Consider the following 20,505-nt stretch of genomic DNA (forward strand, 5'->3'; position numbering starts at 1 on the left):
TGGGGACCCCTCGTTGCTCCTCCTTTCTTGTCCTAGTCTCTAGTTCTCCACTGTTCACAGGTAATCCCACCAACAGCCACTGCCCATGATGGAGGCCATCAAGAAAAAAATGCAGATGCTGAAGTTGGACAAGGAGAATGCTTTGGACCGGGCAGAGCAGGCTGAAGCGGAGCAGAAGCAGGCCGAGGAAAGGAGTAAGCAGGTAGGTGGTGGCACTGGGCCATCTCACCTGCTGGGGAACCGGAGGGGGAGAGGGAAGGGGGTTCATGGGAAAGGCAGTGACCACTGAGCCACCTCACCTGCTGGGGAAGGAGGGAGAGAGGGAAGGAGGGAGAGAGGGAAGGAGGGAGAGAGGGAAGGAGGAGGGTGAGAGGGAAGGAGGGAGAGAGGGAAGGAGGGGGAGAGTGAAGCGGTTTCATGGGAAAGGCAGTGACCACTGGTGCCAGCTCCTTCTTTGGCGGGAGGGACTCCCCAGCCTCAATGGACAGTAGAGGCTATCTAGGGTCCTTGAATGCCTGTGTAACTGTGGCAAAGTCAGTGGCCTCTTTGGTGCCACAGTGTGACTGCTGGATTAGTGGACCACATTTTGGAAGAACCTGACTTCTAGAGGAAAAGGTAAGAGTTTAACATGAACCACCTCTTTTCTCTTCAATAGTGTCACAGGTATCTTTCTACGCTCTTGGATATTTACCATCTAAGGGTCTTGGATGAAAACCCAGGATGGTTTGTTGATCTTAGGATCAGAGACTTTAGGGTCCCAGATCAAGTCACAACATTACTCCTGGAGCAGTGGGATGAAGGTGGTTGAAGAGAAAATGTGTCTGTCTTTGGGGAGGGTAACATGGAGGCTGGACTCAGGTCTATCAGAGTCCGAGTCTGCATGATCATGCATGATCCAGATCTCAATCCTACCCTCTTTGTGTGTGACTCTCTGGACTCCTGTAGCTGGAGGATGAATTAGCAGCTATGCAGAAGAAGCTGAAAGGGACAGAGGATGAGCTGGACAAGTATTCTGAAGCCTTAAAGGATGCCCAGGAGAAGCTGGAGCTAGCAGAGAAGAAAGCAGCTGATGTGAGTATGAGAGAGATGGAGGATGTGTTTCATCTACACACAGACATCTTCATATTAATATATTCCAACACACTCTGACATATACATACTTGTGGGCTCATGGAACATAGATATATATACCTATACACATTTTTGCATTTAATCACATGCCAGTAAATCCTCATAATGGCATATATTTTCTTTCTCAAAGACATGTTGGGGTTGGGGATGTAGCTCAGTGGTAGAGTACTTGCCCAGCACACATGAGAAAATGGGTTGAAAGGAAAAAAAAAAAAAAGAAAGAAAGAAAGGCCCAGTGCAGTGGTGCATGCCTGTAATCCCAGCAACTTGGGAAGCTAAAGCAAGAGGATTGCAAGTTCAAGGCTAGTCTGGGCAACTTACCAAGACACCCTGTCTTGCAATAAAATATAAAAAGGGTTGAGGATGTGGCTCAGTGGTTAAATACCCTGGGTTCAATTCCCTGTCCAAGGAAAGAAAGAGATAGAGATAGAGATAGAGAGAGAGAGAGAGAGAGAGAGAGAGAGACATTCATGTAGATGTCTCGTTTTTATTTTACCTACCCCGAGCTGGGGAATTTAATTATCTTTTCCAGGACTTGGACAAAGGGATTGGACTCCCAGTCCAGACTGCTATCATGTATCCTACCTCCTACCCCATGCCACATTCTTAGCTTTTGTGTACAAGGCTAGGCATGTAGATGTGTGTATTAATAGAGAAACTCTCATATCTCAACTGCCCAACAAAGCCAGCTTGGATTTCACAATGGGAAATGGAGGTCACATTGACCCTGGCCCTATATGGGTCTATTCATCTTGGCCAATGTGGACACCTGCCCTTATGCCTCAGATACCATAGGAAGTACTGCTCATAGGGCAATTCAGAGGTCCCTAGAGTGGACTTTAATAGAAACTAAGGAATGTTTGGAGGTAAAGTTATCACCACCAGACCTTACTCTGTTCTTGATTAAATTAATGTTTCTGTAGGGCTGATTGTTCACATTTGAAAAGGAAGTAAATTACCTTTTTTTTAAACCACTTCATATTATCCTGTAACCACCTATTTTCTTTTCTTTTTTTTTTTTAAAGAGAGAGTGAGAGAGGAGAGAGAGAGAGAGAGAATTTTTAATATTTATTTTTTAGTTCTCGGCGGACACAACATCTTTGTTGGTATGTGGTGCTGAGGATCGAACCCGGGCCGCACGCATGCCAGGCGAGCGCGCTACCGCTTGAGCCACATCCCCAGCCCACCACCTATTTTCTTTCATCTTCAATTTTGAAGTTTGCTGCAAAGATAATAGACCAGATAGGAAATTTTTTGGAAGAAAAGTACCATAGAAATATTTTTTTGAGGAACTAGGGATTGAACCCAAAACCTTCCACCTGGGCTATAAACCCAGCCCACAGGAATTATCTCCCTACCACCTGTGGTACTGGGGATTGAACCTAGTGGTACAGGGGCATTCTACCACTGAGCTACATTCCCAGCCCTTTTATTTATTTTGGTCTCATTAAATTGCTATACCTGGCCTCAGTCTCTGAAGTTGCTGGGATTATAGGTGTGTTCCACCATGTCCAGCTCTTTGTAAAAGAGAATTCTCTCTTCTTGGAAAACTGCAAACAAACAAGCAAGCAAACAAAACCCCACAGGTTACCCCCAGGGTGAGTGATAGACGGCTTGTTGGAGTTGCCAAGCTTAGGTCCCAGGTATGGATGGATGAATCTCTCTGGTTCCAGTATATGGACCAGAGGATAGACGTTTTCACAAACTAGCACAATGTCAGGTTAGCATAGTTTTGTGAGATGCTAGAAAACAACTCCCCAGGGAGGTCCTTAAGCTAAAATATTTGCAGGCTCGAGGAGGTGTGTTCCACAAGCAAGAAAAGGAAGTCTAATATCAGATCTTGGAAGAGGGAAAGTGAGGGAGGCTATAGATAATAAATCTATCACCGGGAAGATAAAGGAATTTCTTGGGGCTGAATTCTGTCTGTTGAATTGTTTATTTATTTTATTTATTTATTTTGATACTTGCGATTGAACACAGGGGTGCTTTACCACTGAGATACATCCTCAATCCTTTAACTTTTTTTTTTTTCTTTTTGAGATAGTGTCTTGCTAAGTGGCCAAGGCTGGCCTCAAACTTGAGATCCTCTTGCCTCAATCTCCAGAGTAGCTGGGATTACAGTTGTGCATTGGCACACCCAGTTTGTCTTAAAATGTTTTATACAACCGGGCATGGTGGTGTACACCTGTAATCCCAGCAGCTCAGAAGGCTGAGGCAGGAGAATCACAAGTTCAAAACTAGTCTCAGCAACTTAGGGAGGCTCTAAGCAATTTAGTGTCTCAAAATAAAAAATAATAACAGCTAGGGATGTGGCTCAGTGGTTGAGCACCCTGGGTTCAATCCCTGATACCAAAAAAAAAAAAAAAAAGTAAAAAAAAGGAAAGCAAGTTATTGTTTATAGGAATTGGAAAAGTACCAAATAAGGAAGAGTAGCAAGGTTTAAAAAGAGAGTAAGGGCCAGGCATGGTGACACATGCCTGTAATCTCAGCAGCTCAGGAGGCTGAGACAGGAGGAATGCAAGTTCAAAGCCAGCCTCAGCAACTTTGAGGCGCTACACAACTCAGTGAGACCCTATCTCTAAATAAAATCCCCCTCCCAAAAAAAAAATTAGGACTGGGGATGTGACTCAGTGGTTGAGTGCCCCTGAGTTCAATCCCTGGCACCAAAAAAAAAAAAAAAAAAAAAAAAGAGAGAGAGAGAGAGTGAGCAAGGGTCAGCATCATCTGCAGCATAATATATATACATCTTTGTGGGAAGGGTGCTTTGTCCAATACAAAGGAAGCTCTATTCTTCTGATTAATAAATAAGTAAACAGGACATATTACCTTGTTGTAGGTGGACAGGGAGGAGAGGGATGAGGAAGTGAATAGCTGCATGTTTACACAGGCAGAACTGGTTATCTGAGAAGCCTTTGTGAAAGTCTAGGATTTGCTAGGACTGCTTGAACAAAGAAAGGCAAGGATGTGGCAAAGGTCAATCCAAACTTTATTTTTTGTACTTCTTCAAGATTGTCTAATATTGTTTTAAAAATTGTGGCAGAATATAAATACATAAAATTTGCCACTTTAACCATCTTTTAAGTACACAGCGACACTACATATACATTTATACTGTTGTGCAACCATGCCTAAGGCCCTCTTCATCTGAGATGAAATCAGAAGATGTTTAGGGAGAAACGGGTAAGAGGAGTACAATGGTTAGGACACAGAGTCATAACATCCTTTTTTAGGAATAGGCATTGGGAGAGATGGGAGGAGAAGGAACAGACCTGGACATATAAACTTGTTGATATATTATATTGTTTGTCACCAGGAAAACAATAGCACTGGGCCCCTTGCTGCCTATCCATCATGTTCCTAAAGGCTATCAGGAGTCAGCCCATCTGTTTCCCTGGATCAAGAGGAGATTATCTGTTCAAGTCCACCAGCCTCAGGAATTCAGTGGCGCTCTCAACACCCCTTTGGGTTGTCTAGGACAAGGGCTTCAGCTTCTTCACTGGGGCCCAGAGAGGTGCAATAGTGCCCCCTGCTGATCAGTGTCCAGATAAGAAAATCTCACTTCCACCCACCTTGGGATGAGATTTCTTTAAAGCCAGCTGGAAAAATTAGGCCATCAAGTGTCTGCTCTTCCTTTGCAGTTACTGTGGGAGAAATCAAAGTACCCTACCAAGAAAATTTATTGTTGGTCCAAGTTTTTTTCTTCTGAATAAGGTCATTATTTAGTATTTCAAAAAGAGAGAGGAAGGCAGATTCTCTGGAGGGCGCATCCTTAGAATCAGACCCAGATATTACACAACAATTGTCTTTCCAATTTAAGGGTTAAGATTCTTGATTCTAAGTCCTATTCTGTATGCTAATTCTGTAGGGGAAAAGAGCTGCACCAGAGGAGAAATTTATCATTATTACTTACTGAGAAGGATGAAGGAATACAAAGAAATAGAGGGGAAAATAAAATTTTCAAGTCTGGCTGGGCTGGGGATGTAACTCAGTGATAAAGCATTTGTCTAGTGTGTGAAGACTCTGGTTTTGATTCCCAGTTCCAGCAAGGGAAGAAAAATATACCTCAAGTCTCTCTCTTTTTTTTTCTACCTTTTTTCTTTTGGTATTGGAAGTTAAACCCAGGGGCACTTACCACTGAGCCACATCCCCAGCCCTATTTTGTATTTTATTTAGAGACAGGGTCTCACTGGGTTGCTTAGTTCCCCCCAAGTTGCTGAGGCTGGCTTTGAACTCTTTTTTTTTTTTTTAAAGAGAGAGTGAGAGAGGAGAGAGAGAGAGAGAGAATTTTTAATATTTATTTTTTAGTTCTCGGTGAACACAACATCTTTGTTGGTATGTGGTGCTGAGGATCGAACCCGGGCCACATGCATGCCAGGCGAGCTGAGCGCGCTACCGCTTAAGCCACATCCCCAGCCCTGGCTTTGAACTCTCGATCCTCCCATCTAAGTCTCCTTAGCTGCTGGGATTTCAGGCATGTGCCACCAATCCTGGTTTCCCCATCCCTTTTTAGCTTCTTTGAGACTGGTTTCTCTAAGTTGCCCAGGCTGCCCTCAAACTTGTGATCCTCCTGCCTCAACCTCGCCGGTTGCTGGGTTTACAATGGTTTGCCATAGAGCCTGGCTCAAGTTTATTATTGTATTTCCAGAAATCCTGCATAGCAGTGTCTGTAGGAGCAGGATCTAGTTCCTTGGGATACCTCATGCAGTAGAGGCAGTGAAATTGGTGAAAGTCATAATAGAATGGAAGTTCAATTCCACAGTAGTTTTCCAGGCACCTCTATCTTGCTGTTGCACAAAGGATCTAGTGACAGGAATCTGCAATAAGAATTCCTTCCTGATAGAATGGGGGCATATCTGCAGAAAGGACTGTAAGTGATCATTAAATTACCAAGTCCTGAGTCATTCCAAAACTTGAAGGGGCTGGTAAGTCAATTAATGGTATATATATATTTTGCCAGGTGGGGGTAAAGGGGGATATTGGGGATTGAACCCAGGGGTGCTTTACAATTGTTATTTTTTAAATTTTAAGACAGGGTCTCTTTAGGTTGCCCAGGCAGGCCTCAAACTTGGGATCCTCCTGCCTCGTTGCTGGGATTTTACAGGTCTGGGCCATCACGCCCAGGTTAATGGTGCATGCTGACTGTCAAATAGGGGAAACATTGGTATTGTAAATAGAATATTTAAGTTAACGATCGATGCTAAATAGAATGAGGACTTGATCAACTTGCCTGTCTCTTCCACCCCAATAGTTTCCTTCATTGATTTCCAGGAAATGGAGAGAACCTACCTGAGCAAATTTTGGTAGGAAGCTGTAGTGGAAAACTCTTTGAAAGATGAGACCCAGAAAGTCTTTTGGGCTTTTCTTAGAACCTGTCCTGGGATGGGTGGAAGCAGAGACTGTAGGATGTTTCTATTGTGGAGAGGATACAGGGTGCCCTCATGGGTAAGCGGTGGCGAACAGGCATTGCGAGGTCAACTTCGGGAGTGGAGGGGCAACACGACACTTGTAAATGGGCCAACCATTGTGGGCAGCCTGCCTGGACAGAAAGGCTAGACCACGCTGCGACCCCCAGTTACCATGGTAACCCTCCCTCTTCCCAACCCCGCCCCTCTTTACTAATCCAGGGAAAGGCCGGCGGGGAGTGGTCGCCCAGGGCGACTGCGAGGCTCCGCCCCTCGCCCGGTCCGGCTCTCCCTCCAGTGGACAGCCTTCCCGCCTGCCTGGCAGAGGGAGGGCGCCGCAGCGGTGGCGTCACATCCGGGCGGGTGGGTGAGTTCCGGTATTTCAGGGCGTAGCAGGCGGAAGTAGGGGTGAGAAGCGGCTGCAGCGCCGAGAGGAGGCAGAAGGCAGATAACGAGAAGCCGCTGGGTGGGCACCATGGCCGGGATCACCACCGTCGAGGCGGTGAAGCGCAAGATCCAGGTTCTGCAGCAGCAAGCGGATGATGCCGAGGAGAGGGCTGAGCGCCTCCAGCGGGAAGTTGAGGGAGAAAGGCGGGCCCGGGAACAGGTACCGAGAGCGAGGCGCACGAGGGAGGTCCAGGCACCGGCGCAGCCGGGACCCCGCATAGGGCGCCTTTGGCTGTGATGCGCGGTCCTTTGCGGGCCAAGGAGGCCCGGAAATGAAGTTGAGCCCGGAGGATGGGTGGAGCTCAGCTCCGACGGGACAGCCAGCGAGCCAGCGGGGAATGGAGCGCTCCGGCGAGCAGGCTTGACCTTTGAAGGAACCGAGCCTCGCGGGGCCCGGGGAGTGGTTTTTCCTCCTTGCAGCTCATTCATTCTGTCCCTCGCCGTCGGGCGCGGCCGGGGGAGGGGCTCAGCGGCCTCTCCCTCCCCCACTTCCCCGTGAAGGGTGGGGGGACTTTGGTTTCTCTTGAGGTTTCCGGCCCAAGGAGTAAGAGGGAGTGGGGGCTCCTCTGGTCCGGGAGGGCTGGGCCTAACCTCCCGTGAAAGGGTGCGGGCTGGGGGTGGGAACCGCCGGAAAGCCCTCGGCTCGGCCTGCTGGCTGCTTTTCCGCTCCCCCTCCTACTCAGGAAATGAGGCAGCAGTCGGCTCGGAGGAAGCGCGGTGCCCTCCCTCGCTGGAGGAGCTTGAGGCCACTGCACCGCCTCCCATCCTGTGGCCTAGGGCCCTTTCCTCTTACCGGGACCTCCACACACATTTGTCATGAAGCGGGAGGGAAATGATGGTATTTCTCTCCCTACATCAGTGTGCAAGTGTAGCGTCCAGCCAACTTCCCTGGCCCTACCCATAAAGACCTGAAAGGCAGGAACGTCTGCTAGATTGAGACCTTCGCTGCTGAATTTGATCAGTGCAGGCTGAACTAGTTAAGAACATTTCTTCCAAGAAGAACTGATAAGGGAGTGTATGGCAGCGAATCAGAGGTCCGTGCCAATCTCAAGGTAGTTCTGATTGAGCTGGGCAATGTGGTGGATGCAGACAGAATAGTTGCTACTTTCCGAATTGTCCATACAGTCTTTTTTTTTTTTTTTTTTTTTTAAAGTTCAATATTTGTTCAGCTGGAAGTTGGAACATAAAGTGCTGGTGGAATGAATGGTGATTCTTGAGTTTTCCTTTTAGAAGTGGTTGACTAGTTTTAGTAAGCCATAATATTTTCCAAGATCTAGGGTGCAGTCTAGTGGGTGAAGCTGATCTCTTGAATCTTTGATTTCAGAGGATGAGCCTAAAGTAACTGTTGCTAATAATGTGAAGACCTGATGAAAGAACTCTTGTGGTTTCTTGATATTCTTTTGTTCTTCCTCTTGATAGGTTCTTTTATTTTTTTTCTTCATGCCCCAGTGGGAGTGACTGAGAATTTGTTTTTGGGGGGAGAAGTGAAATTTGGAAAGGGGTGGGAAAGGGAAGTTATAGCTGTGCACCAAGTTGATACTTGTATTTTATAATAGTATGGAGATGCTGCAGCTTGTTTTCCTCAGTTACCTTTTTCTAGGTGTATTTTTCCTCTGTTCAGTATACCGGTACCTTCTAATTTTCAATTCAAGTGAGATGGACTGGCTGAGTGACTCAAACAAATGACACTTTCTCATCTCTTTTGCTCTGGAGACCAGATAGCCTTAAAGGGGAAGACAGAGTATGGAGGAGGTTGAGCTGCAGCATCTTAGGCTCATCATTTAAATATGAGCACTCTAAGAATAATTTTGGGTAGATGATGTTGTGTGTCCCAAGATTTGGTAATTTCCTTGCAGGAAAATTTGGCTCTTTTTTCCTTGGTGATTCTGGGGTGAAAAGCAACAGAGTGAGCAGTTTCATAAGTAGCTTCCTCCCTCACTCAACCTACCAAATTTGCATAGTGAGCTGAGGTCTAGTGAGGAAGTTTTCAAAATGGGGAAGTGGGGAAGTAGGCTGATAGTTAAATATTGAAGAAACCAGTATCTACTCTTCCTTAGCCAGAGGGAACATAATCTTTTGGCTTTCTGCTCTAGTGAACTTTAAACTCTCCTGAGGTAAAATGATGGTAGGAAGGGAATGAACCACCTGTTATTCTACTTGTTTTTTCATCCCATGCTGGGAATTGAATCCAAGGCCTCCTGTGTGCTAGGCAAGCTCTTTACCACTAAGCTTGATTCGCAGCCCTGTTATTCTCTTAAGGGCATTCTGGAATGTGGGTTTTGCGGGTTCCTCCCTCTAGAGCTGGAAGCTCAGCACTCCCTGATGATATCTCAGGCTGTTGGTGGGACTGTCAATTATTTTTTTAGTTACTTTGTATGAATACCCAGCAGCCCATGTTGTGAAGCTGGATGAGATCAAAGCTGAGACACTGGAGTTGTTCTGAAAAGATGGGTCTTTTCTGGTCTCAAACTGGAGATAGACCTTTTTAAATGTAGCACCTTCTCAAATCCACTTTTAGTTTTGAGTTTCCTTTGTATTTCTGGCAATATAAAATTTAAATGCAGGTCTTCTGATTTGTGGTGGTAAGAATGTTACATATGTAACACTGTAACATTTTCCTCCTTTCCACAGGGGGTCTTTTTGATTTTTCTTGAACTCTGAACTCATGAGCTCAAGTGATCTTCCTGCCTCAGCCTCCCAAATGGCTGGGGCTAGGAGAATGAACTCTACACTGAGCTACAGTCGTAGCCCTCACCTTATCTTTTTAAAATAGCCCCCCTCACCTTTTTTGTCCTGGCCTGAAATTTTAGGAATTTTGTTGAGGGGAGTGAGTGAGCTTTTGAACAGCTCTTTTGATTCTGGCTTTAATCCCCAATTCCTAGTCTCTGGAGAGGGTTAGAATGTTTTTGTGGGGTCTGGTGGGTAGCACCTTCCTTTGGTTTAGATTTGCTTTCCTGCTGCTTACCATTCTCTGCCCCCATACCAGAGCACACTCATAGGGGAGAAGCAAATAGCCCTTTGCTCTGAGTGCCTCCATTTAGGCTCCACCTTTGTTTACTTTGGGACCAGCAAACAGTTCTATTCCCTTGCTCCCAACATGCCTCCCTCCCGCTTGATAAATTTAAATTCCCCCAAGGACATGATATCTAGCTCCCTGGTAGATCTTTTTGTGAACACAATGAGTTCCAGCAGTCCCTTACAGGCACAGGGCTCAAGCTTAACTTTCCTAGTACTCTCTTTTCCTTTTAATTCCATCTGTGGCTTTTATCTAAAAAGAGAAACTCCAGTGTGGCAGAGTGCCAGATTTAGGCAAATCCCCTTCTGTCCTTGGCCTTGTTCTGCCTCTGAGAACCAGTGCGCTGTCAGTTTCTTGCCTTTAGGAATGTGATTTACTTTGGGACTTTCTCTGGAGTGGAGGATGGTAGCATTTAAACCAAACTTTTGGCATAGCTGGAGCTGCTGTCAGCCATCTTCTAATGTGACCAAATTCCTGTTGGCTTCCACTTCCACCACCACCCCTGAGATCTTTGCCTCCTGGGCCCTGAAGCATCCTTTTATTACTTGAAGGGAAGGACCTCAGACTATTATCTTCCAGGCTGGGCCAGAGGGGGGTAGACTGAAAGGCCAAGACCATATCTGGGTGAGCATGCTAAAACCTAGGCTTACTAGAAACACACAAAATTTAATGTTTCCCAGGGCCAGTGTGGTTTGCAAAAGGTAGTACTTTCTTTTTTGTTGACCTGAAAGGGAGAGGCCTTGTGCATAGGCTCTGGCTTGAAGGGAAAGAAAGTCAGGTTGTCTTCCTTATTTCTTTAAAAAGAGTATCAGATCTCAATTCTGCTGATTCTCTATGGGAGAAGGGGGAAAAACAGTGATGACCTGGAGCCCCAACCTTTGGGATCTCTGAAGACTTCATAGGGACTCCCATCTTGGGTTCTGCTTTTGATAGTCTTGTGTGCGCATGCTCTTGTAAGGGAACCAAGAGGCGTTTTCTCCTCCCTTTTCAGCCTTATGAAGAATTCTATTGTAAATGCTGATTTGTGGGAGAAACTGCCTGAGCCAGCTTGTTGTCATGGAAACTACAACCCTGCCCCCATAGCTTGTTATCTTCTACTCCAATTTGGGTAACTACTGATCTGGGGACTTGCATTTTATGAGCTTCCTCCCAAGTCTAGTTCCATATTTTGTGTTTTCATTTTAGGTGTCTGAAAGGGGGTAAATAATTGTATTGTACTGCAGTATCTCTCAGTTCCTGCCTGATAGCCTGTATCTTGACTGATTGGCCTTGTTGGTCTGGGAAGAGAAATCTGTATTGTCCTAGGGGACATATGTTTTCCTGGAAGAGACAGAACCAGAGAATACTTGTCTTTGTGGTGTCTTGAATAGTATGGTTAGAGACACAAATGGTTTCTTAGTTCTTTCAGCTTATGTAGACTTGTCAATTTTTTTCCCTGTAGTCTGGTGGTTAGATTTTTGCCCCAACTCCCTGCCCCCCTTCCCTGGCCCTTGAACCTCCTATGTTTGTATGTGGAAATTTTCGTACCAGTCCTGGTTGTTACCAGGAGTCTTTTGGGCTATATCCTTCCCCATAGGACTGGTGGCCCAGATTTCTAAGCTGCTGCCACCCTGCCTACTAGGAGGAAATCAGGGTAATAGAATTCAGGCAGTCTGAGCTGTGGAGGAGAGATCATGTTTACCAGGCACTTGGATAAGCATCTGAACTGGGTGGTTTGCAGGGCAGATTAAATTCTTGCATACTTAAAGCAATCACAGGAAGGAGACTTTTTCTACCTTTAGAATCTGTCCACAGTGCAGGCAGCCTCCCTCCTTCCTTGTTTCTCATTCCATAGCCAGACCTTTTTTTTTTTAATATTTATTTTTTAGTTGTAGTTGGACACAATACCTTTATTTTTATTTTTATGTGGTGCTAAGGATCGAACCCCAGGGCCTTGCACATGCTAGGTGAGTGCTCTATCACTGAGCCACAACCCCAGCTCCCCATAGCCAGACCTTACATTTACTCACTCAAGCTTGGAAGTCAGTTACAGGGTTGATATAAACTGTATTGGAAAATGAAGGTAAGGGGATGACTAAAGAAATCGAAAGGATTCAGGAATTTGGAGGCAGGAGTGGTGGAATGTTTACTTGTGGGTTTTTGTTGTTATTGTTTCGTTTTTTGGTAATGTCACCAAAGCAGATACTTTTAACCAGAAACAGCTCTTCCTTGGCAACTCAAGGGGTTGAGGAGGCACGTTGAAGGCATGGAGGAAGGTATCCCAGTGTTCCATTCTTTTGCTTTCCACTGGAAGGCTAGCCTGGTGAACATTCTCTTGCTTGTTTACTTCCTGGTATTTTAGGGTAAGGAAATCAGAGGGTTAACAACTCAAGTTAAGCAATAAATTAATGGATAATCCAAAGTTTTCTCTTTAAGAGCCTTGCTCATTTTCTATTTTATGAGACATTTACAAGAAAGTTGCTGAGTGAGACGTACCTCCCAGTCAGAATTCAGGTAGAAAGAACCTTTTCGGGCTACCTTTTCTCACCCCAACGTGTTAGGAATTTGAACTAAGTCCAAGAGGAGATGGGGTACTGTCACTGATCTGGGCAAGGAACTGAGGGTTTTTTGTTTTTTTAAATTTTATTTTGAGACAGGGTCTTGTTAAGTTACTGAAGGTCTTAATAAATTACCCATATGGGCCTTGAACTTATGATACTCCTGCATTAGTCTCCCAAGTTGCTGGGATTATAGGCACGCACCCCCATGCCTGGCAAGGAACTGAGGTTTTTAAACACTCCTCCTGTGGAACATATGGGAGTTTGTTGGTGGGAAAGGGAGGAAGATACATATATATCTTCCTCCTGTCTGTTAGATCTTTTAGCATCTGAGCTAAGACAGGTTCTACCCTAGAATCTTGCCTCTTCATGGTAGTCAGCCCCAAATCTTACTGTGTTAGTTCTTTTCATTGTTCTTTTCATCCATTAATTTATTGCTTAACTTTTCCATTCTTTCATTCAAATGCAGGCTGAGGCTGAGGTAGCCTCCTTGAACCGAAGGATCCAACTGGTTGAAGAGGAGCTGGACCGTGCTCAGGAGCGCCTTGCTACTGCCCTGCAAAAGCTGGAGGAAGCAGAAAAAGCTGCTGATGAGAGTGAGAGGTGTGTGGGGGAGTCTGAGAGAATATGGATTTCAGGCGCACTTCATAGGCTGTCGATGTATCTCAGGGACGGAGCACTTGCCCTGCATGCACAAGGCCTTGACAAAACAAAAACAAAAACAGCAAAAAACAGACAAGTACATAATGACTCTGAACAGAATTCCCCTAGAGACTTGTGTTTTGTTTTTGTTTCTTTGTGTTCTTTGTGGTGCTAAGGATTTAAACCAGGGCCTCACACAGGCTCTACCACTGTTTTTTTTTTTGTTTTGTTTTGTTTTTTGTATTGGGGATCTAGCGCAGGGGTGCTTAATCACTGAATCACATGTTTAGTTCTTTTTATTTTGAGGTAGGGTCTTGCTAAATTGCTGAGGATCTCGCTAAATTGCTGAGGATGGCCTCAAACTTGCAATCCTCCTGCCTCCGCCCTGAGTTGCTGGGATTGCAAGTATGTGGTATCACTTCAAGTCAGACCTCTTTTTAAAAACGCTAACCTCTAGGGCTGGGGTTGTGGCTCAGCGGTACAGTGCTTGCCTAGCACGTGCAAGGCCCTGGGTTCGATCATCAGCACCACATAAAAATAAATAAATAAAATAAAGATATTGTGTCCAACTTCAACTAAAAAATAAATATTAAAAAAAGATAACCTATATTATAGATAATCTTCTTTCCTTCTGTTTTGCATATTCTTTCTGTTTTTTTGTACCAGAACTGGTACAAAAATTTCCACATACAAGTCAGTGCTGATGCATATGTATTTGTGCTTCCCTTGCATTCCCTTTTCCAGACATGACATATCATGACCATGGTGGTGTTTTTTCATGTTTTTGTGAATTTTTTTCTTTTTATACAGTAAGGGTTACCTAGACCTCTGACCCATTTGTAATGTTATTTGTTTATTTATTTCCCCCCCTATATACTGACCTAACACTCCTTAAAAGGGAGTCACCATGTGGCTTCCACTTTGTGGATCATACACTTCCATTTGTGAGATTAGTCCCCTTTAACATAGGCTCTCAAAGTCAAGTCTGAAACCATCAGCATGAACAACATCTAGGCACTTGGTAGAAATTAAAATTCTCAGTTCCTCCCTGAGTTACTAAATGAAAAACTCTAGAGGCAGAGCCTAGCAATCCACTAAAGCTTCTCATCCTGGATGTACTATTAGAATCGAGGGGGTGCATATAAGGGGATGCTTGGATCCCACCCCGTTTCAGTTGGTATTAATTGCTAGAGAGGTCCAGGCACTGCTGTTTTAAAATTGCCTCAGTAATTGTAATGTGTGACTAAGGTCAAGAGCCAAATCACAATAGAGGGTACATAACAACTTGCTGGTATTGAACTAAGGCTTTTCAGAATTAAAAGTGCCCTTTTAGGAAAATTAATACTGTGTAGCTGTGCAAAGGAACAAGCTATGTGGGTACCATTTCCATATGGTGGAAAGTGTGGAAAGGATAGTGTAGTATGTGATTCTTTTGGGGAAGTTGGGGTGGAGTTTTTTGCATGTATCTCTGTGAAACAGGGATTGAGGAAGGGCTTACCTCTGAGCAGGACTAGAAATGAGAAGGGAGACAGTTTTGACTTTATGCCCTTAGCCTATACACTTAAGTATTTAATTTCTTACCAAGTGTCTGTTATTTTTATAAGAAATGGGAAAGGAGAGAGAGAAAGAAAGAATGAAAGAAGGAAGCAAATTCAGGTGTGCAAGTAGTGCTATAGAATTTCTATTTGAATGACTGAGAGGAATTCGATTTAAAAGGTGCAATTTTGAGTCTATTCTGTGAGTCCCTTGGGATGGAGTGTCAGTGCTGGGTTCATCCTTTTTCTTGCAGAGGTATGAAGGTTATTGAAAACCGGGCCCTAAAAGATGAAGAAAAGATGGAACTCCAGGAAATCCAACTCAAAGAAGCTAAGCACATTGCAGAAGAAGCAGATAGGAAGTATGAAGAGGTAGGTCTGTCCTCCTTGATTCAGTGACATCAGGCTTCTGCAAAGAATCAGGAGGGAACTGGTTCCTTCTTTGCTTTCTTGAGCAGTACCTGAATCTGTTCTTATAGGTGGCTCGTAAGTTAGTGATTATTGAAGGAGACTTGGAACGCACAGAGGAACGAGCTGAGCTGGCAGAGTCGTGAGTATCTCACTCCCCAGATCTTGTTGTACTGTTCCATCCCTTCCCTTTTGGCTTGGACACTGATATGTATAAACGAGCATTCTTTCAACCTTGTTAAACAGGGCCTACAGGGTAGAAGTCTTCTATAAGTGCTTTTAGACTCTTGGGCTTCCTCACTGTCTTGACCACCTACCAGGTGACAAATGAGGCTTGCTGATTTCTTCTTGGGAAGATTTACAAATTGAGGGAATATAAAGACTAATAATGGTGAACAGTTAACTGGTGCTGTGGGTCCTTTATATAACTGTGGGTCCTTTCACCTGGGAGGTCTTTCTCCTTGAAGCGTTGAAGTGCCTATACCGACTTAAGAGCTGGTCTCTGTTTTGACCACTTTGCCAATCTGCTGGGCAACTTTCGGGCAGAGGCAGATATTACCTTCTCCCCATCAGTACCTTCCTGGCCTTGTATAACAAAGTCAGTGCTGATGCATATATATTTGTGCTTCCCTTGCATTCCCTTCTCCCAGACATGACATATCATGACCATGGTGGTGTTTTTTCATGTTTTTGTGAATTTTTTTTTTTTTTTTTCATTTTGCTGCTTGTTTTTTTGCTGTGTTCCTTTTTCACCTTTCTCCCTCCCCACAACCTGGCTTGTGCCATCCCCGTGACTATCACTAACAGCCGTTGCCGAGAGATGGATGAGCAGATCAGACTGATGGACCAGAACCTGAAGTGTCTGAATGCTGCTGAAGAAAAGGTACTAACCATTAAACCCACAGAGAGGTTCCTTGTATGGTGTGGTTTTGTTTTGTTTTGCAGCTTCCTCCCCTCCACCGGTTGACTTGTTGAGTGCTTTCTCATCTCTTCATGGAATGCTCCATACTTTCCACTTATTTGGCATCTTTCATCCTTTCTTTCCCAATTATTTCACTGCCTCTCAACAGGGTCTCTCCTTCCTTGGGGTGATTTGGGGGACTGTTGGGGTTGGGCATCCATTCCCACCTCTACCCCAGATAGTTGTGACTCGTTCCTGATAGTGGTTTCTATCAAGTGTTCTTTCTTTATTAGTATACAGACATTCTGAGCAGGAGGGTCCAGCTGCTCCTGATGTGTTCCATGGTAGAGGGAGGAGGGTTAATGCTTGCTCAGATTACCAAGGAACTTCTCTTTCCCCAGTATGCTTTCCAACTCTCTACATGATAGGTTCAATTCACGTCTGTGTGTCTCTCTCCCTTTTTTTTTATTCTTTTCCTCTTCCCCTTTCCTCTCCTGTGGTATTTAAAATGTTCACAGTAAGTGTTCTGAGCTGGAGGAGGAGCTGAAGAATGTCACCAACAACCTCAAGTCTCTTGAGGCTCAGGCGGAGAAGGTAGGGGCTGGTTTCTGAAGGTGACAGGCTTTGGGGCCTGGGCCCAGCCCTGCCCTTGATGAAAGACTGGAGATACCCATTTCTTATAATCCAGTGAGAAATGTCCTCTTCTTCCCCATGATGTCCATCCAGATCCTGGGTTTAATGCAATCTCCTGTGCACTTTGATTGCTTTAGTTAAAATAATGTCCTGGTCTTGGGCACCTAGAGTCTTGTGCTCTCAGGCTGGTGCTGCTTTGCTGAAAGGCATGATCAGGGGCCCTAATAGACTTTCTTGTAGGGCAACAGAATCAGTTCTAAGACTAATGAGCAATCAAGACAGATTTCTCTTTATTTTCATGGGGAAGTATTTTAGTCATGTTGACTTAGGGGTGTCTTTATTCCTGCTCATTCATCAGTAGGAAGGAAAAACTTTGCATTGATATGAGTAAGATCAAAGCTTAACTCTGGTTTAAAAATAAAGGTCCTGGTCTACTCTCAGGGTATCATGGCTATAAAGAAATAGATGGACTTTAAGAACTGGTTGTCTAAAATTGGGCCTTGCTCTTAACTCTTAGGTCATTCAGCATATTAAATACAAGAGGATATTCAATATAAGAATAAATATAGGGGCCTGGGGATGTGGCTCAGTGGTAGAGTTCTTACGTGGCATGCACAAGGCACTGTGTTAAATCCCCATTACTGCAGAAAAACAAAACAAAAAAAAAAAAGAGAGAGAAAGAATATAATAGGAGTAAATGTCATGGGGGCGGGTATTGTCTGTATGACTAATTTCTACTCTGAAACTTTTATTCTACTTCTTTACAGTACTCTCAAAAAGAAGACAAATATGAGGAAGAAATAAAGATTCTCACTGATAAACTCAAGGAGGTGAGTTGAGGGATTAATGAAATATATAATAAATTACATAATAATATAATTATATAATATATAATAATTATATAATAATATATGCTAAATAATAAGTTATGTAAGAAATCAATGTAGACTTAGATTGGCTGGTTTAGATTCTGCAAATCCAGTCTGGAGGTAGGAAATGGAAGAAATAGATATCCTTTTCTTTGACTTGTCATCTCACATTCTGGTTGGTTTTTTGTTTTCCCTAGGCAGAGACCCGCGCTGAGTTTGCCGAGAGATCGGTAGCCAAACTGGAAAAGACAATTGATGATTTGGAAGGTATGGAGCCTGGGGGAGGGATTAAAATAAAGACATATAGAGGAGGATTTTGCCCATTGACCATGTACCTTTTTTCTTGTATACCAAGGGGAATTGGTAGTGACATGGCACATATGATGTGCCCCATCCTGTCCACAGTCAAGTGAAGTGCATCAAACCCTAGAATTGGATTTTTATACTTAATCTTTCCCTTTAATAAGACTACCTAACCAGGTGCTGTGGCACACACCTATAATCCCAGCAATTTGGGAGGCTGAGGCAGGAGGATTGCAAGTTCAAGGCCAGCCTGGGCACCTAAGTGAGACTCTGTCTTAAAATTAAATAAAAAGAAAGGACCAGGGATGTGGCTCAGTGGCAGTAGAGCACCTCTGGGTTCAGTCTGTAGTAATGAAACAAGAATGCCTAATATTTTGGACTTTGCCTCCTTCCCTTTGAGGAGATTGGTAATATCTGCATTTACTTCTCATTGAGTAATCCTAAATCCTTAGTCGGCAAGTTGAAATGGAAGTCATGATTTCAAAAGGCAGCAAGGATGCATATCACCCCCTGGCCACTTTCAGCAGTACCATTCACCAATCAAGTTGTAGGGTACCTCTCCAAGAGATGAAGCTGTAAAATAACCTTGTCTCAGAACTGACCAGGGGCTTTCTACATACTTCCTGTCCCTGCAATTTGACAACTGCATCCACCATGACAATGGAAAATGTCTTTTGCTTTGAGAACTCTGAGATGTGTTCCCTTGGTATGCTCTTTGTCCTAGGATGTTCTTTAAAATAGTTTGAAGAGGCAACTTGTAGAGCAAAGGGGGCCATGAATAGTGTTCACAGCTGGTAGGCAAAGAAATGTCACTGTGGATGTGTGCATTCTCCCTTTTCTGTTTATTGAATTCAGTATTATCACTGGTAGGAATTGGGCTAGTGGGTGGGAGTGGTATCCTCTTGAGTGCCTTTGGTAACAGGACTATGCCCAGGTTCTGAATTCTTGCTACAACTGAACAGAGGCATCAAGAAGTGCATTTGGTCCTAGAAAACAGTGGATCTAAGAATAGCCAGTCGTGGCTGCCAGCATAGACGTTTTCTGGTGTTAGACCCATGGTCGCACTTTTCCTAATTTCTAATGATTCCCTCTCTTCATCTGCTTCTGATATCTTTTACTCTGTCCCCTCATTCCTCCCTGTGGTTCCCGTGCCTGTCCAGATGAGCTCTATGCCCAGAAACTGAAGTACAAGGCCATTAGCGAGGAGCTGGACCACGCCCTCAATGACATGACTTCTATGTAACTATCTGACAGCAGAGTGGGGCTGGGATCTTGGCTCATGGGTGGGTGGGGGTACAGGCTTTGCATAGCGTGCTTTCGTTTTGTCCTTTGGAAACTAGACTCTCTACCTTTACTTTTGAAACATTGGTGCTGGTTACTTTGTTTGGCAAAAGCTGGGGAGGCATTTAGTCTTGGATCGGTGGTAAAACCCTGATATTTTTTATTCTTGGTCTATTTTATAGTGATTTTTCTTAATTGTTTTTCAAATGTTGTTCTCTCAGAAGGGGTTCTACTAAAGGTAGAATCTATACAACTGAGGAAATAGGGCCTAGAGAGCAAGCCTCTTGATGTGTGCCCTAATGCCAAAGTTCAGATAAACATCTGAGATGAGAAAGAGCATTCACCTAAGGATCTAGCTGAGTCCCAGAAGCAAGCCAAGCAGTAAACAGCACCAAAAAGAGTTGTTGGGGACTTCATCTGTTTGCTGTGGATCCCTGATCCTTGATGCTAATCTACCTCTTCCTATTAACCCTGAAAAGAAGCCAAATTCACAGGCTGTAGTGCCTGGCTCTGTTTTATCATTTCCTGCTGCTGCCTCTTTATTTCCTCTTCCTTTCTCCCAGATTGTTACCTAGATTGATGCCGGTCCTTCTCACCTAGAGTACCCTTACTTTTTATACAGATGACCACCATCGTTTCTGCTCTGTTCTGGATCTGCCCCTTCCTGGGGAACCCAGCGCCCACTCTCGCTCTGGATTCTATTGGTCAGCCTCGCTGGTCCCCAAGGCATCAGGGTGCAGGGGACACAAAGCAACTTATGTACTCTATTCTACCCCCACCCCAAATTAAAATGCTAAGCTGCTGAAAGCCTCATGCCACCCTGCATTTGTGTCATTGACAAAGCTGCTGCAAAACGTTGGGGGTGTGATGTGGAGAACAGTTATCATAGGCTCCCCCTCCGTTGACTCAGTAGAATCAAAGCCACTTTTGTATCTATTTTTTCCTGACATTTAAGCCTGCCTGAGTGGTGTCTGTCAGAGTGGGAGGCTAATAGAGGTTCCCTGGGTTAGGAATTCTAGTGTTCTTGAGCTAAATGAGATCATCTGAACCCTTCACTTCCAAGCTCTTAAATCATCTGCTTAGACTGTTTCCATTCCCTCTTTAGGTTCTCCTCTTTTGACACAGTAAGGTTGAAAGACCATCACACATGCTTTATCCTTTTCTCAGTGGTTCAGAATGCATCCTCAGACACCCAGTGGACCTGTGTACATTACTACTAAAATTGACTAATTGTATCATCCCTACTCAGAAGAACACACAATGGATTGAATTCTCAACAGCTTTGCATTTTCTTTAAACCTTTCTTACATATTTGAGGCCTGCTAGCATGTGCTAGTGGGATATAAGACAATGGTAAATTATTATTGGAAAGACTAACACAAACAATTATTCATATTTCA

General features: G+C 44.3%; 1 protein-coding gene across 3 annotated transcripts; it reads left to right on the top strand.

Moving 5' to 3' along the window:
* On the top strand, positions 1-19,923 carry Tpm3 (tropomyosin 3). 3 transcript variants are annotated; one of them, XM_026412928.2, is made up of 10 exons: positions 1-202; positions 946-1,071; positions 13,003-13,136; positions 14,965-15,082; positions 15,190-15,260; positions 16,538-16,613; positions 17,420-17,482; positions 17,719-17,788; positions 18,985-19,063; positions 19,669-19,923. In XM_026412928.2, the coding sequence occupies exons 1-10, from the start codon at positions 86-88 to the stop codon at positions 19,703-19,705; spliced, it is 891 nt and encodes a 296-aa protein (XP_026268713.1). In that variant the 5' UTR covers positions 1-85; the 3' UTR covers positions 19,706-19,923. The 3 variants fall into 3 exon arrangements, with proteins under 3 accessions (XP_026268713.1, XP_026268714.1, XP_026268715.1); XM_026412929.2 differs by having other exon boundaries at positions 2-202; positions 19,728-19,923; XM_026412930.1 differs by lacking the exons at positions 1-202; positions 946-1,071; positions 19,669-19,923 and adding an exon at positions 6,994-7,140 and having other exon boundaries at positions 18,985-19,067.
* The last annotated feature ends 582 nt before the right edge of the window (positions 19,924-20,505 follow it).

This window comes from Urocitellus parryii, chromosome 11, assembly GCF_045843805.1.
Source record: "Urocitellus parryii isolate mUroPar1 chromosome 11, mUroPar1.hap1, whole genome shotgun sequence".
NCBI classification, from domain to species: Eukaryota; Metazoa; Chordata; class Mammalia; order Rodentia; family Sciuridae; genus Urocitellus; species Urocitellus parryii.